At 36.0% G+C, this 18,900-nt stretch overlaps 1 protein-coding gene across 1 annotated transcript in view; it reads right to left on the bottom strand.

Moving 5' to 3' along the window:
• Positions 1 to 10,619: 10,619 nt before the first annotated feature.
• The window catches only part of LOC107583212 (VPS10 domain-containing receptor SorCS1-like), a 96,464-nt gene continuing 88,183 nt past the window's right edge, over positions 10,620 to 18,900 (bottom strand). Inside the window, exon 2 of the mRNA XM_016269362.1 lies at positions 10,620 to 10,691. Within this exon, the coding sequence (XP_016124848.1) occupies positions 10,620 to 10,691 (72 nt within the window). The remainder of the gene's footprint in view (positions 10,692 to 18,900) is intronic.

The following is an 18,900-nucleotide window of genomic DNA, read 5'->3' as shown; positions in this document are numbered from 1 at the left end:
ATGTATTGTTATGAAAAAACACTGTAAATAACAATAAATTACCATAATTTAGAGTGTTTTTCAGTTAATAATTCTAAAAATATATATGTCTTTATGGTGGGTAATAGTTACCACATTTCCAAATTCACATTTGATTGTTTTATACATTTCATATTACTCTTGTTATCAGTTATGTACATTATAAAACACATACATATATACATTTTGTATTGTTTAATTGCATTAGTTTAGTATTGTGTGTTAATTTTTATTTGGCATTGTTCATGGAAACGTCAGTGTTAAACTTCCTCACTGAAGCCACACACATAAGCTGAAGTCGCTCCACGAATTGAGTCCTAATTCAGTCTATTACAATTATTTGCACTGTATCCCTGCACTTATTTTGACAATCTGTGACAGCGGATCGGAGAGAAATGTCATAGGTGGTCATTTATTCTGTCACCCAAAAACAGTCGGTAGGTGTGACACCTTCAACCGAAAGCAAGTTGGCTAGTGGGATGCAGCCTTAAGCAATTTCCTTGCGAAAGTGCGACAAAGACGAACGTATATCCTCACACACACAAGGAAGCTTTCAATCTGGCACAAGTACACACCTTTCAATTTCCTCTCAGACACACGGCAGAGACAATCACACACATGCTCACACAATTCAGGCCTCAGGCAGACTGTCAGCGGCAGCCTCTCTCCTCTAATAACAGAGCTCATTGAAGCATAATTGAAAATGACTTTTGAGAATTGTCACATTAAGGGAGCATGGTGGATATCTGCAGGTGTTGAGGAGAATTGTGTTCGCGAAAAATAGACTGAGAGAGAGAGAAAGAGATGAAAGCGGTGGAGGGGTTTCCCGACAGAGGGCAAGGAGAAGCCAAATGCGGACAAGGAGAGTGATAGGGACGAATGGGACGGAACAGAAAGTAGATAATTAATACAACTTGACTGTTTACATTTATAGATGGTCTGCAATCTGTAAATAGGTTCTGTCATGCTCTAAAGGTGACCTCAAGAAATGAGACACATCCTTCAGGACAGAGATGCGGAGAAGAGGAAAAACAATGATGCACGGATTGCAAAAACGGCAGTTTGCGCCTGCAGATGTGCATTTGCGGGTGTTACAGAGAGGATATCTAGCATGAATGTTGAAGTGAATCTCTTCACACCGACAACATGAAGGTCAGAGAGCTCCAAAAACAAAACACTGAAACCAAAATAATACATACAAAACTGAAAAAAGGAGCCCAAAAGTGGGTTGGAAAGTACATTCTCCCTCTATTATTCACTACAAGCAGAAGTAAACCCACCAAAAGTAGTGACCCTTACTCTAGAGTCTGTAAAAGTCCAATTAAGTATTATTTGGAAATAATGAAATGCTCAATAAGGGCAAAGATCACGCTGGTTGCATAATAACAGTCCTGCGCTGCCTAAGTTCAACACCACACTATGTATAGTTCAAAGGTGTGGGACAGTTTTTTTTACCTTTAGGTCAAAATGCCTTATAGAGGTTAGTCTCTCACAACCAGAGCTTTGAGTTATGGGATAACATGATATGGTCGGGTCCACATTACATCTTATTCCTGCCAAGAAACACTTACTTAGACAGGAAAAGAAAGGCTTGACCAAGCACAGCTTGTTGTATTTTTAAATGCAATTTAGGGTAATGGTTATCCGAAATAGATCACACTTGGCGTGTTCATTGTTTACTCATAACCGGAGTCAATAATCATGCAGATTTACGTTACAAACTTATAGAATTGTACAGTAAGAAAGTTATTTCCTTTAACCAGGAAATTAACGTTCTTAGAATTGACAAGACGGTTGACCCTGAGTGGTCAGCTAAATATCTACAGTGGATCTAAAATATTAATAATTAATCATAATTAATTATTCATATTTCCCCATGAGTTAAATTCGCTACATAAATATGATGGTCATTGTGAATATACAATTTTGCTTGTGAAAAAGTAGTTTACTTACTACTATGTCTTCAAACCAAACTCAAATTCTGCATTGATTGAGCATTGTTTTGATTTTTAGGTAGGTCAGCTTACATACAAATCAATTGCTGCTTATTTAATAGTGAAATAATATTTGAAAGTGAAATTGAACACATAGGTTCACCTAATTTGTTCAGCAATACAGATAAAAATGTGCAATGGGCAAAGCAATGTATTATTTGCAAGCAATGCATTAAAAATGAAAAACTTCATAAATGCATAAAACCTCCATTGAAGAACTTATCAATATATCACAATAGTTAGACTATCACAGAAAGAAAGAAATGAAACACTGGGAGCTGTGGACGCTGATAGGTTGAACTGTGGTAATATAAGTTAAATATATAAGTAAATCAGGTGTGTGTCATTTCCACATCATTTCCTTTCTCTATCTCTACCAATAAATGGAAATAAACTGTAAAAATAAAATAAGACAAAATAAATACAAAAATATAAAAATAAATATAATATAAATATAAATCAAGCAATCATTCATTTGATGCATGATGTCCACTACAGAGGACACATTTTTAAAGGCCATTTTAAAGGCCATTAAGTCGGTTAATGGTTGATTAAAATAATAATAATAATAATAATAATAATCATCACCATCATAATCATAATCATAATAAATCATTTTTAAGTTAAAAGAATGGGAAAAGACACAGACACACCACCAACAACAAGACTACTACGACTAAACAACTTTCTCAAACGCTCATCTTGTCAAGTATGTAGAAATCTTCTGTAGACCCTCCTTTTCTCTCAATGATCTTCAAGAAAGCTTTTATGCTCAGAAATGAATCTTTAAAATAGAAGAATATAAAAGTTTGACATTTCCACAAGGCACTATTTGTCAGGGATTCATCACAGTCACTGCAGTCACCAGCCAGGATAATCACCCGATCACAGTCACCTGAGTTCTAATCACCCGCACCTGCTGTCACCAATCAAGCCACACTACAAATACACACACATCACAGTCACTCACTGTCCGGTCTACCGTTCACTCCTATTGACTGCCCTTGACTCGCTATATGATATGCTCCTCGAAAGACTTACCTTCTGGTTCTCCCGCGATCCTCCAATGATTCCTTGGAAGCTGTTCCACGATCTCCCATGAAACCGGCATCAGACACTCACCCTCAGGACTCAGATAAAAACCTTGGAATCATCCACTCTGTTGACACTCACCTGCCTTAACCTAACCCATTCCACTCCTCCACATCCTGTACCAATAAACCCTCCTGTCTTTCACTTACCCATTGTGTCTGGCCTTGCTTTATGACACTATTACTCTTGCATGAGGACTGAGACGTTCTCTGGTTGCAGCCGGAAGGACAAACATTGGTTGTGCACACACGCAGATGTTTGCTGTGGAACTAAATGGGGATCAGACTGTGGTCAATTCAGGATAATCACTGGCATGTCAACATCCAAGACATGGAGCTGGGAAGAGAGAGACAATGAGCTCCCTGTTTTTTGTGTAATTCAATTTCTGGTTTAAGGCGTCTGTTTTCTGGCTAACTGTTAAAGCGCAGCATAGAGAGTCGATCTGAATACCAAGAGGAGTGGGATATGTCCGTCACCAATGACACAGACATATCCTCTCAGGACAACAGGACTGATATAAGGTGACATCTTCAGGTCATGAGAATTCAGGTCTGCGAAAGTGTAAATGCTTGTTTCTGACTTTATATCTAGAAAGTGGGGCATGAGGATGGACAGCGGAAAGGAACAAGAGAACGCTTTCATATAAGGCCAGACTGTGAGTTTTTAGGGCCTTGGGCAGGCTTATGACTGGTTGACTTTACACAAACTACCAGTTTAGAATAAATACGATTTTTTTATGTTTTTGAAATAAGTCTCTTATGCTCACCAAAGCTCCATTTATTTGATCAAAAATACAGTAAAAGCAGTAATAACTGATGGCAAAGCTGAAATTTCAGCAGCCACTATTCCAGTCTTCAACGTCACATGATCGCTCAAATCATTGCAATATACAGCTTTTTCAAAAACATTAAGAACATTTTGAGCGGTACTGTATATGTAAGTAATTCTTATAGAAGAAGAGGGAAGATGGCCTAGTGAGCATTTCTAAGCTGTAATATATGTTTAGAGACGAGTTTATATTGTATGATGCTGCTCATCCAATACATTATTAAAAGAAATAAATGAAACATTAGCTAATTTAGCTGCAATTGCACACAATCTTGCCCTTAAATGCATGCAATCTTAAAGTTTAGTTGAATAATTGAGTAAAGACAAATCAAACAGCACCCTAGCCGAAGACATTAATCTGACTTACATTATATAATTCTATGAATCATATATAGGCTGTAATTAGTAATGCATGATTGCAGTAAACTATGAATTCAGATTAAATGATTCCACTTATTTGGGATTTGGGTTATGATGAATATATTTGAAATGTACATTTAATTCATGAAATTATTAAATAACTAAATGAATTATGATAATTATTAATTATTAAATCCATCAGCAACAACATGACACTTCTGCCCCAATTCTGAGTGTCTAACTTTAACTTATATCAATCAAATTATAACAGTAATTGTTACTGTACAAATATAAATGAATAACTGTGTCCATGAATCATCATAGATTTATAAACTTTAAATATCCAATATAAAATAAACACATATCACTATTATCCAATGAATCCAAAAAAATATATAAAAATCTCAACATGGTTCAGATGGAATGAATCTTGCAAATGTTGATATTCAGTTGGAAAGTCAAGATTAATAAGAGCATAACTACCAATAAATGAGTTGAGATGTGATTTGATGACATATATGGTGGAAATGGAAAATTAAGTGCAAAATTTAAAATACATGTAAAACACCTGTTAATAAAAAGAATAAGAAAAAAATCCATAATCTTAGGGTACATCAAAATGGTAAAGACATTTATAATATTACAAAATATATGTTTATTTTAAATACATGTTACTGACTCATAAGATGCTTCTTTTAAAAACAATAAAAAAAATATTTCTGCCCCCCCTCCCTCAGAGAGAAAAAAATGAATTAATTAAAATCTAACATGCAGAATTCTCTGCCCTTGAACAGAAATTAAGTGAGCAGTGATGGTTCCTTCTAAGTCCTCTCCAGCCTGTTTCTCACTTCGTGTTATTTTATTATACCTCAACACATCCATGCAGTATTCACAAGAACAATTTAACAACAAGAAAAGACGCCAAGCCCTGCTAATGGAAAACAAGCTTTCATTACTGTAGACGAGACTTTCTGCTAGCAAACAAGACTATATTGCTTTGACAGAGAGAAAAAGAGAAAGAAAGAGAAAGAAAGAGATTTGTTTTTCTTTCTGTGACACCTAAATCATTCAGCAAACGAGCAGCACACCAGTGCTATTGTTTCTTTATGGCTCCTTTCCTCATGCCTAGTCTTTGGGAGGTAGAATAACAGAGTAGACTCCAATATTAGGACTCTTGCATTTTTTCTCTCCCTCCTTTCTCCTGGCATTTCTTCCGTTTTCAAGGGGTGTGTTTGATTGTATGTTCATACACACTCTCACATCCTCATTAAAACTTGCTAGTGTGTTTCAAAGGAGTCAAGAGTCTGGTTGGTGTTGGAAAGGCAGAGCTCTGCAAAAGAACCACCCTCCAAGTTCAACTGAAAGTTTTCATTTGCATCCCTTCATTTTTTTTTGTGCTTTTCCCCAGCTAGCTGCTTCTTTCTCCCCCAATTAGAAGCTTCAGATCCAATCAGCCTGAACTTATAACTGTGGAAAGAAATATTGCTCCAAACTATTTTGGAAAGTTTCTTCTCCATTGTGAAGATGTGCAAACCCACTGTCACAGTTTTAAAAGGATGAGTTGCTTTTCAGAAAGACATTAGTTTAGTGGTTCTATTTAAGGTTTGTAACCATTTAAGTGTGTTTTGGTTGTGCAATGTGTTGTAAAATGTCCCATTACCTTTATGCATTAGATGCTCATTATTTTACTTATTGATAGTTTTAAAGTAATTGAAGTAAATTTGTTAATCTGGTTTCGTTAATTAGTTTAAGTGCAAGCAAAATTAAGGGAGTAGAGTTTACATTAAGTGTAGTTCATTCTAGGACTTGGCATCTTAAAAAAACTCCAAACTTTTAAACTTCATTGTGCATACTTACAGTTGCTTATTTTCCTGTCATACTTACATTAAACATTAAAAAAACAGCTATGAAACCAGATTTCTCATCAACGGAATTCTCGATTCAACAGATAGGCTATGGAGACGAGCACAATATGACATGTGTCATTATAATAAATAATTGGGGCTGTGATAAAAGGAAAATGAGACCTTTAAACCTACAGTATTTATGTTAACAGAGATTATGTGTCAAGTATATGACTCTATTCATCTATTTAGACTATTTTGCTTAGAATGAAAGACCCTTGGGGCCACCAAAGCAGGACAGGGAACGGTCCGACTCCCATTTCTGACACATCTGGCATGTTGATGAGATTTTAATTTGATTACAGTAAACATAACACGTACCTTTGAGGCTGCTTCTGAAACTAGAAAACCACTCTCAAATCCAGTCTAGCGAGCACATGCTGATGGCTGTGATGATATTCTCAATTTATTATTATGACAGACTCTAAATTAGAGCTGGCTCCAGGATATAAGGGGAAGTCCCACCAGAGTGTAATTAAAAAGGTAAGAATATCAATAAAAATAGAGTGTGGTAAATGACCTTCTGAATAATAATCGTTAGTGATTTATGATTGTCGTCAGAAAGCACTGAGAGGGGGTGAAGCGGGAGCTCGCAGAATTTTCATAAATCTTATACAGTATATATTAAATAAGGAATCATAATCCTGAGGTTTATGAGGTATGGTCAAATATAGCAACAAGAGGTAATAATAATACTTTATACATACATACATATAAATACATACAAACATATTTCATACATACTATTCAAAGTAAATTCAAAATTGTTGGAAAAGTCAAGATTTCAGATATTTATGATTCATTCAAGGTCCGAAGAGTTTAAAATACTTCTGCGGCACACTGCAATATAAATGTCTGTCTTGTCTGATCAGGGTGCATTGTTTGGAAATCAAGCATGTCAATTCCATAAAGCCACAAAGATCGTAAAAACAGCTGGACAATTGTCGTCCTCTAATAAGAGATGGCACAAAGAGAATCCATGGGGAAAATGAACATTGGCAATGTTCTTGTTTTTATTCTCGCTGAGAGGTAAGTTCTGACTTCTTTAAAAGGTCAGGGACATCAGGTAAGTCCTGCTCTGAAAGGTCTGACTGGTGTTGCATGCGCTGACCTGTGAAATATCAACTCTATATAGGACCTGCCACTGCCAAAATGATGCAATTTGAAAGTATGTCAGCGCTCACCCTTGCATGACCCCCCTAGGCAGCAATGTCAGGTAGAAACAAGCAGTGGAGGTTAGTGGTCCAGAAGCAACTATATGCCGTTATAGAGCAGGTACCTCTGATCATGTTATGTTTGAATAGAATTATCGCTAAATTCTATTTACAGTCAAACAGTGCAAATACTTGAAGAGCAATTGCTCTATTCACATTATCTTGAAAATACAGTCATTTCTAACAGAAAAAAGCCTGATTGGGGCTCATAAAAACTATTCTCATTATCTATCTTTAAAGGAGCTGTATGTTTTGATTTGTTTTGTTTTGTTTTGGACTGTACTAAAGCATAAAAATACTGTAACAATGTTGCAGATATTTAGGAAACGTGCTAAGTTCACATTATTGTTTCTCCAAAAAAACAATGTGTTTCGTATCAGAATGTCTGTTTTTGTTTTGGTCTACCCACTGCCAATTTACTCAATAGGATTTTGACACTCCGGGTTGCCAGTTGCCAGAAAACACATCGTATTGCAGCCTTTGAAGCCAGCAAATGAACTGGGTCAGAGATCGCAGATTCTATGACCTAAAAAAGCCTCGACATCCATCTAAAAATCTCTATGACTAGAAGCAAAATAAAACACGGATGAATAAATGCAACTTTTCACCTTCCATTGACAATTGCGCTTGTTCCTGCTGCGTATCCTCAAACTGGCAACCCGCATGAGCGTTGAGTCTGAGGAGGAGGTGGCGGGAGGAAAAACTCTCTCCAGTACTTTACATTTTGACTACAGTAACCATTCCATACATACTGCTCCTTTAAACTAACTCCTATCCTATTAAAGTACAACAACGTTTCAGAACTTAAGAGTTCCGTTTTGCATCTATTTGTTGCTAATGAATTATAAATAAGGTATTAGGTGTTTCCTCCTCCTCCGAGAACCCAGGATGTTTGCATGAGACAGAGGCACAGTGCTTAGAGCAAAACAAGCATCAGTTCTACTGGCACCGATATTTCCTTCATATCCATACACAGAGGGGTTCATTCACTTTGAATATTATCTGGAAAAATGACTGATCCTGCTCCATTGTTTAAGGTCATGCTGTTCATTAAAACTGGCACGCGGTTTCTCAGAGCGATGCTCGTGCCCTGACCTTTCTCAAAAAGTCAACAGCTGTCTAGTTTTCTTCTAGCGGAACTAAACTTCACCAGTTGCTCCTTCAAAACCCACCTCCATCTTAATTGAACTTTGATCTCAAATACGAATGAAGATATGTGGGCCCTGAAGTGTATTTTATCATGAAACACCGTCAGTGACCAAAGCTAAATGCATATGCAGAAAGAAAATAGCAGGCGGTGTCAGGATTACGCTTGTTGTTAGCCTGTGTAAATGAGCAAAGAACTCCCCAGAGGCCTGATTTGTGGAAAACTGAGAATTAGCAAGCCATCATTTTGTCAATACATACTTTCATTGCTGTGGGAGCAGTCATTGTGATGTATTAAAACAGAGGCTGCACAGATCCACAGGGTTTAGCAGGCTAAATTCAGTCTTCATCATGACAGTCGGGTCTGTGTTTGCATTTGCGAAACTGTTGATTAAAAGTGGAAAGGCTAATGTGTTTAACTGCTCTATTTCTTTCTCGCCATCTCCAACTAATATTTTCTCTGCATTTTATCATTTCAAATTACATGCATATCAGAAATAAAATAAAATAAACACAAATTAAATTAAATTACTACTGTTACAGATAAAATTGATATTTTAATGTTATTTATGTTATATTTACATATAACAGATGAGAAATTGACAATGTACTGTAGTGTAAAATCTTACATTCTTTAATATTATATACAGTATAATTGACTTATCTTTCCAAAGTTGACGAAATGCACAGTAATTACTTAATTGCACAATGATTAAGGAGTAACATAGACCTGTCATACCTTGTACTTATATTGCACATAGAATAAGACACATCCTTTACTAGGAAAATCATTCAGTGTATTCTCAGAAAACCCATTAACCTTGAAAGCCTTCTGCCCTACAGCAGCTCATGAAAAGAGCACTGCACTTGTCATCTCAAATCAGACGTCATCGCAAATCGTCAGACTTAAGCACCTCAATACAAAGCTTCTCTCTGTCCAAATTGAAGTGTTCAGTTGACCGTGTGAAAGATAAGGCTGCTCCTATCGCTCTCAATTGCACAAAGCATCCAAAAACACTGGTAAACGAGAATCTAACAGAGGCAATAAGGATTGCAAAGGGACGACAAAATAAATTGAATTTAGATTGTAGAGGAATTTTATGGCTTGGATCAGTGTCAGAGACTTTTTTTTCCTGCTTTAAATATGGAGATAGTTAAGAAACAGGCTATACATAACTGGCAAAGATAAGATAAGATAAGTTGTCCACATAAAAATGTGTCAATAAATTTAAATTGTGAATGCAAATAATACTGTTTAATACAGGTGCATCTCAATAAATTAGAATGTCATGGAAAAGTTCATTTCAGTAATTCAACTCAAATTGTGAAACTCGTGTATTAAATAAATTCAATGCACACAGCCTGAAGTGGTTTCAGTCTTTGGTTCTTTTAATTGTGATGATTTTGGCTCACATTTAACAAAAACCCACCAAATCTCAACAAATTAGAATACGTCAAAAAGCAACCTGGGCTTCCATACCACCTCAGCAGTGCCACAAACTGATCACCTCCATGCCACGCCGAATTGAGGCAGTAATTAAAGCAAAATGAGCCCCTACCAAGTATTGAGTACATGTACAGTAAATTAACATACTTTCCAGAAGGCCAACAATTCACTAAAAATGTTTTTTTTATTGGTCTTATGAAGTATTCTAATTTGTTGAGATAGTGAATTGGTGGGTTTTTGTCAAATGTGAGCCAAAATCATCACAATTAAAAGAACCAAAGACTTAAACTACTTCAGTCTGTGTGCATTGAATTTATTTAATACACGAGTTTCACAATTTGAGTTGAATTACTGAAATAAATGAACTTTTCCACGACATTCTAGTTTATTGAGATGCACCTGTACATTGTGAATTCTTGCTGATGTGCAAGTGGCATGGTTGAGATGGAACGGTTCCTGAAGGGAATACTATTGCTCCTCACTCTAGGCAAAATCAAGCAACTCCGCTCTCCATCGCTCACATACTTTGCCTGGGATAGATGTAATGGAGAATGGGAAAAGAGCTGAGATGGGAGGAAAGATTTGTGAGGGAGAGGAAGAGATGGTAGCTTTTAGCTCACCTCCATAAAGTGCTTTCCGTTACACTGGCAAGGTGAAAGTCATACAGCTTGGTGAGAATCAGAATCACCTGTGAAAAGAAAATCAAAAATCAAATAAATCTATATATCTGACCTATTTATTACTCTTATTCCACTCCATCACATTTATATTCATTGGAGAATTGCAGACAGTTTCTTTTTCTAGCCAATAAAAAAAGAACAGCTACACGAGAATGTACATGTTTCAAGGAGCAATTTCCAGGACAGGTACAGTAGCAAACAATTCAAGTTAACAATAACAGTTCTAGAGCTCAAAATGAACTTTATGATATTTCATGATCTTCAAGAGCTTAAACATAAATAAATAAATATATAAATTGCCCACCGCATATTAACAGATAAGAACAAATGAGTGTTTTTCTCATTTTATATTGTTAATTGAGCAATATACTGTTGCTTGATCAATATTAGCAATATTAAACAGCAAAAGGTATATTAGACTGTTTACACTGCATGCAAACCTACTGATGCAATATTGTATAAATAATGTTTTTCCTGTCTGTTTACATTTACACAAGATAAACTAAGCATTATTACATCAATGCATTGCCAAGTTGGGGTTTTTATTTTAATTTAACTTAAAGCCAAAATACAAATTTTAACATCTACTCCTCAGTAAAGTTCAGAAAACTTCTTTAAAGCTATTTAGAAGCCAGTGGCGCCTAAGGGCCGGTGGATAGCTAAGCTCATTTTCCAAAAGCCCTTCAATTGTTTGTCTTCCCGACCCCCGTGATGTTGTGTTTACTTCTCTTTTGTGTCAACAAGCGGGACTCAATCGGCCTTCGAGGCTTTAAGCCGGGTGGGATTGTGTTTGATAGTTCTCAACCCTGACCTTGGGCTCTATGATCTGTGAGAGCTTTTAGCCTCAGGGTCAGTGAGAATACAGCAGGAGCTGCTGAACCAGCCATCCAGAACGTCAAACACTCATGCATGCACGCGCATCACACATTCACAGTGCTGACCCCGTGAAACACCTCAACAAAAGAATAAAAGCTTATAAAATGTGCTTTCACAGTGTTTTTCTGCACTTTATGGTGCCCCGTAAGGGAGGGTGGGGTAAGATGTGTCACCCTCTTAATCTAGCAAATACACATTCATATACAGCTGCCTGGGCTTATTTAGGTCTAAAGGCCCGTTCACACGATCAATGATAACCATAAAGACAACTATAGTGATAACTATATCAGCACACCAACGGACAATGACATTCTGTTTATTGTAAGCGTGCACTGCAGTTCTGTCATCTGCCGCATTAAATACTTGAGCAGGTTACGTTTTAAATACTAAAACTATCTATGGTTTGACAATAAATAAATACATTTGAATTACATCATGCTTTAGTAAACATTTTATTTTTATATTTTACTTTTATCTTATAATATTTTATTTTGTTCATTTAATTTTTGTACTTGTTAAATATATAAAAATTCAATAAAAATATATTTTTATATTTTACTTTTATTTTATAATATTTTATTTTGTTATCATTTCATGTTTAGTTTTCCCCACTGATTCAACTTAAAGGGATAGTTTACCCCAAAATGAAAATATATCTAATATACTGTGGAAGTCAGTGATTATACCGGCAACTGCTTGGTTACCAAGATTCTTCAAAATATTTTATTTTGTGTTCAACAGAAGAAATAAACTCATACAGGTTTGGAACAACTTGACGATGAGTAAATGATGACAAATTTTATTTTATTTTTGATGAACTGTTCCTTTAATGTGAAGTAAATCATTTCATTAGACAGCTGATCACATGGAAGATGTGTTTACAGTTGTTGTTGTTCTTATTTAGCATTTTATTGAAGATTGTATCCCTTTATTCTACCATGTAACCAAATAATCAGTCATATCCTGAGCTTATAAAAATGCATACACTGAATTATAGACAAAATAGTGGTCTAAAGGCAATAAGCACAGAATGAATTTAGCACAGTCAATACACTCTCAAAAATGGGAGATTGACTCACACCATGACTTTATTACCTTTGAAACCAAAAGAACGTACATGGGCTGCATCACATTAAGCAACAGACATTTATATAATTAATAAAGGGCTCAGTGCTTACATTTGCTTAACAAATGCAAGGCGGAAGACAGCAACTGACAGAGGGCGGCCATGATTATAAGTCACCGTTGCAACACATTGTCCCTCACGTTGACATTTTACATAATTACGGCCATTTCCTTCTGTCAGATGCTGCTGTGTTTCCTGTGCAGGTCTAGGTAGGTTTGAGATGATGGATTTCATTTGCATATTCATATTCATTTTCCTTTGATAGCTTTGCCTAGTGTAAAACAGGCCTCTTCCCTGAAGCAGGGCGACAAATAAGCTGTCACTTTGAGTCATGTTGGTAGTAGCGGCTACTCCGTGTCTGTTTGAGCAGATAAAAGTCATGAGACATGAAAAAAAATGTATGAGAGGAGAAAAAGTAGCTTATACCCTTTTCAAACCCTGTTTCTTCACAAAACAAGTCTACTGTACAACCAAATGGCTTCAGCAAAAGCCAAGGCCAGCCATGCCACCTAACAGACGGACACAGATATCGGTAACTGGGTAAAAATGGTGTCTAGGCTCATGACCTTCACTCTAAATATGGAGAACAGATTGTTCAAACCAAGAAAGATCAGTAAACCACAGAGATGCAAGTCACCTAAATAAGAAGAGAAACAAATTATGGGAAGAAATTTGGAGTCTTGCCCAACTTGGTTATGAAAGAATCACAAGTTAGTTAGGAAAAATCACAACCTCTGAACTAGTGTTGCTTTCGTCAATGAAAATTATGACTAAATATCGTCTTCAACGAACCTTTATCACGTGACGAAAACGAGACGAGACGCAAAGCAAATGCTGGTCATGTGACGATGACTATAATTAAATGTATAATGCAATATCGTTGACGAATAAAAACGAGACTAAATGTGGTTTACAAAATAAAAACTATGCTAAAATGTCTCTTAATTTTCGTTGACCAAAACGAGACGAAACGAAATGTTATAACGTTATTTCGTCTCGTTTAGTCGCGTTATTATTATTATTTTGCAGTATTTCTATATCTTGTGTCTCACTTCAGGGGCTGCATCAGGTCGCACTGCGCAGACGCAGGCGACGTCACTTCCTCAAGCCCCACTCGTGGCATTATTTAGAAGGCGACAACAAACAAAGTTAAGTCTGACACAGAGAAAGGGACCGATGGTTCGTCTTTGGGAGAAAAAGAAGAAATTACATTTGGAAAAACTTTCATTGCATAGAAGTGGAAAAGAAAACGGAATGTGTTGTGGAAAACAGGAAAAAACACCATGAACCTTAAGAGACATCTCAAGGCATTCCATAATGAAATTGAGGTAAGTCAAGACATTAATGTAACATTACTTTCTATTTTAGAAAGCTCATGCCAACTCATGTGGCTGTGGTTAATGTGTCTCAATTTAACGTTAGTCTTTGGGAGAAAAAGAAGAAATTACATTTGGAAAAACTTTCATTGCATAGAAGTGGAAAAGAAAACGGAATGTGTTGTGGAAAACAGGAAAAAACACCATGAACCTTAAGAGACATCTCAAGGCATTCCATAATGAAATTGAGGTAAGTCAAGACATTAATGTAACATTACTTTTTAGAAAGCTCATGCCAACTCATGTGGCTGTGGTTAATGTGTCTCAATTTAACGTTAACTTTAAAGTTAGTCACTGGAGCTGAAAACGACTGAGACAAACGTGTGTGACTAGCGTGTGTGTGTATATTTGTTTGTGAGAGAGTGTAAAGTGGGTTAACGTGTGTGTGTGTATGTGTGTGTGTGTGTGTGTGTGTGTGTGTGTGTGTGTGTGTGTGTATGGTATGGATGTATTCTTGAGTCTATAAGGTAACAATAATATAATAAGATAACCTTGTTTGAAATGGGTTTGGCTAAAAGAAGATTTTGGTTTCGTCTATACTAGGCACTTATACAATATTGACTGGGTTAAATAGAATTGCATTACTAAAAAGATACTAAAATACAATTTTCATTGTAGACTGAATAGACTAAATGTCATCAGTTTTCGTCGACTAAAACTAGACTAAAATGTCATCCGTTTTCGTCGACTAAAACTAGACAAAAATAGTCATGGATAATTCTGACTAAAATAAGACTAAAATGCTCAGACTTTTAGTTGACTGAAACTTGACTAGACTAAAAAGAGTATGAACGTGACTAAAACTAATAAAAACTAAAATGACAGCTTCACACAAAGACTAGACTAAAACTCAAATTAAAACAGGCCGCCAAAAACAACACTACTCTGAACCCTTTTACTCCCTCTTAACTGTCGAGCACTGTTCAGAGACCCCAAGGCCATTTTAATATAGATTAACATTAAACAATTTAACAAGAGAAAAATCCTCTGAAAATATGGACTTGATCTAGAAATTGAGAGAGAAGCACTTCAAAAATCTTGGAGAGAGCAGAAGATATGCAGACACTGCAATATAAACCATAAGAAGATTAGATATTTTATTTTTATCCTTTTACAAGTACTAAGCTTACTATACTATATTTATCTTTTCTAAAATGTATTTTTATCAATTATTATTTAAACTTAGATTGTTAGATTGCATAGAAACTCCCAGACATATTTGGAGTGGATGAAAGCCACAAAGCCAGAAGCATATATATATATATATATATATATGCTTGCCATTAGCAATATAATGTAAGAAAGAGAGAAAAATAATTGAATATAGGGGTATGAGAGCGAGACACACAGAGAGATTTCTTGTTGTCCCTTGGGGCTTCTATTCTTTACTTAGTGAAAGCACAGACGACTCAGCTGCAGTGGCATTTTACACAAGGCTTCAACCTCTTGATGCCATTCTGCCTTGTATTTTTCATCTGATCAGCAGAACTCTTGCTGACAAATAAAGCACAGATCTACCTCTGATGACTGGTGCTCAGCATAATATACAATAAACCACTACAAAACAATCAGATATGAGTTAAAGGTCATAAATGTTCCAAATCTGAATTGAAACATAACTTTTTTTTTTTTTTATCTTGCTGTTAGTTCTGTTCTCTCACTGGTTTGTGTTCATTTATCTTGTTATCTTGTTTAGCAGTTCTGTTTTGTCATTGGTTGTTTTTGTCATGTGATTTACCCATAGTCTTGTATGTAATGCCACGTTCCATTTGTACTCAGAAGTTGGAAATTCCAAGTTCCCAGTAGGAACTTTAAACTGGAACTCCCTCCCAACTCGGACTAGAAATCTCAGAGGAATCACAACAACTCCAACTTCAGAATCCAATATGGCTGCTCAGTGCATCAACAGAAGAGAAACAGTAGTAATATATTGTTCATTAGCACTTATGTTTGTCTGTCTCAAACTCAGTAGTGCACATAGTACTATGCAACCTTTATTTTGTGGACATGATAATATGCCGTTCTCTTCGCAAAATACCACTTTTTATGTGTTTTTAATCATAAAATGATTCTTAACTTTAGTGATGGTAAAATTTGATTATTTTACTGAATCTCTCGTTCGATCTCTTTCTTCAAAATGAACAAATTTTTATTCATGTCAATTTTTTCACGTTCATTTAAGTGTTGTTAAATGTTATATTTTCAACAGCCAAATTACCCAAACAAATCTACCTATGCAATTTTGATCATATTCCAAATTAGGAAAGCATTATAGTGCAGCCAAATATATGAGGAACATAAATGCTTATGTAGGGTATCAGACCGAATCAGACAATCTAAGATTTGGTCAAAACATGATTGCAGAATTGATGTCATATGGCTCGTTCAATGACTCGCTGGCCGATTCTGATTCTGTCCTAATTCCCTTACATATTATTGGTGGAGTTCCCTTTAAAATCGTAAATGATTCCCTTTGAGCTAAATTGACCTGTTTCCCTTACACTTACTTTACCTCCCAAGACTTGCATTCATTTGTCACATGGCAGACACAATAAATGAATCATTAATTTATGACCCATCACTAGTTAACTTCACTTTATTGGATTGAATACAATGAAATGTATTTGTGACAAAAGGTTTAGGAATTATATTGTGATGGATGGATGGATAGATAGTAAAACATATAGTATATATAATATGTCAAACATATTTATTTAGAATATTTAATAATTGTAAAAATAATGATTTGTTTTTCAAGCTATGTTCAGTCACTGATAAATCGGTTTTGAGCATTTCATTAGATTTACGTTTGTGAAACAACCATAATCCATTTAGCTTTCAGACTGTTGGTTTGAATCGTTGAGGCTCAGAGTCACATTCAGGAAGCTCACTGTTAATAAAGAATAACAATTTGGTCCCTTTGTAAATTCTCTTTGCCACCTTGAACTTTTCTCAGTCTCCTTAAAGTGTAAATACGGCCGGGAAGTAAGAAAACACACAGTCAAATGTATCCTCAATACTTCAATTTATTCATAGAAATACAGATATTATATAGGCATATGTCGAGGGGAGTTTCATCCTCTTAACCAATGAGGATATGAATAACATACACGTAGGATCTTTGGCCAAGAACATGTGTTTATATAAAATAGCCACATGTACAGAAAAACATGGACATATTAGGAATAGACTTTTGCGAAGAATGCTGAACTGTCTTCAGAGTTTCATCACAAACTCCTTTACCCTTGTAGTCCAAACATTCATGTCTTTATTGGGGCCTTTAAATCAAGAGAAGCTAATGTATACATTTAAGCATGCATACCTTGCATATAAGTAAGACATATTTAAAACATAATATCAAGAGAGAGAGATGGATATCGAAGGGGGATTAAGAGAGAATGCGTTGTATATAGAGAAGAGTGCTGAGAGAGAAGGAGAAAAAAGGAGGGGGCTGAGCATCCCTGGAACATTCTCTTAACAAGACAGAGAGTGTTTTCTAACACTCACCCACTAGTTTATTAATTTAACTTATCACATGGTTAATGTGTGTACTAGTAAAAAGACGATGCAAGTAGACACTACTCATTCAGTGATGCTCTCCGCAAAACCCCAATTGACCCGCAATTAATCAAAGAAATGTCAATTATCCATGACTTGGATTATCATCAATTGGACTTTAATTACAGCAACTGCGACAAACAGAAATATTATTAGCATAACTAAATGTTCCATGTCCACAAAGACCAATTTAAAGTGTCAAACTTCATTTCGTAGTGACGCGGTTTGCTCCACTACTAATGAAGCGACTAATGGCTTCTTTAGAAAAACACTTCTGTCTCTCTCAAACACTCTCTCCATGTCTTTTGAGGCATCTTGATTTCTTTTATCTCCTGTTAGCCGGAGGCTACTGCAGGGTCAACTACATGCTGACCCGTGTGGCCATAAATTAAGTATTGCATTTTAAGCAGGAGAGTGTGAAACCTGTTTATGATTCTGTTGAATTAAATCAGTCAGTGAAGTCAAAAAGCTCAGCCAAGATGCAATTTTACGATTAACTCATCAATACAAGAGTTTTTTAACAAATGCACCTGCAGTTAATGATGGCTGACAGACAAATGTTCAAAAATGTCATCACTGCTTTTTGGCTGACAATGTTCACGAGACATAACGGATGTTGAACAGATTGTGTCTTCCTCTGCGGCAGAAGACAGATTTAATGTTTCAGTGCCACATCATGTCAAAAAAGCATTGCAGGTGGGGACTGAATTGATCCCTAAGGATTAGCACAAAGCATTAGCCTTGATGCGTCAACATGTTTGATTTAGATGTTGCAACAGGAGTAGAGGACATATGCACATGGTTGGCCCACAAACACAAAATCAGACCTTCAGAAAACAGCAGTGGTTGATTTATCTATCCATAGGGGCTTTCGCACCAGGTAGGGACTCAGATAGGAACTCAGTTACAGGAACTAGCCACCAGGGCGGTCCCCCGACAAGTAAATTTTCCCCAAGGGCCATTTTCCAGGTTGCATTGGCACCGTCTGTAGGAGCTCTGAAGTGATGTAAGCCAACAGCGATGCCATTTAAGCACAACAATATCAACAATATCAATCATCTATCCGTCTATCCATCCATCAATCCATCGATCCATCCATGATTTATCTATATGTACCCCTATATCTCTCCATCAATTATCTATCCATCTATCTATCTGTCTATCCATCCATCTATCGATGGATCATTTATCTATATCAATCCCCATCTCTCTGTCAATCATCTGTCTGTCTATCCATCCATCCATCTATCTATCTATCTATCTATCTATCTATCTATCTAT

Source organism: Sinocyclocheilus grahami, unplaced genomic scaffold, assembly GCF_001515645.1.
Source record: "Sinocyclocheilus grahami isolate Dianchi unplaced genomic scaffold, SAMN03320097.WGS_v1.1 scaffold51.1, whole genome shotgun sequence".
NCBI lineage: Eukaryota > Metazoa > Chordata > Actinopteri > Cypriniformes > Cyprinidae > Sinocyclocheilus > Sinocyclocheilus grahami.
This window is presented reverse-complemented; position numbering and strand designations above follow the sequence as displayed.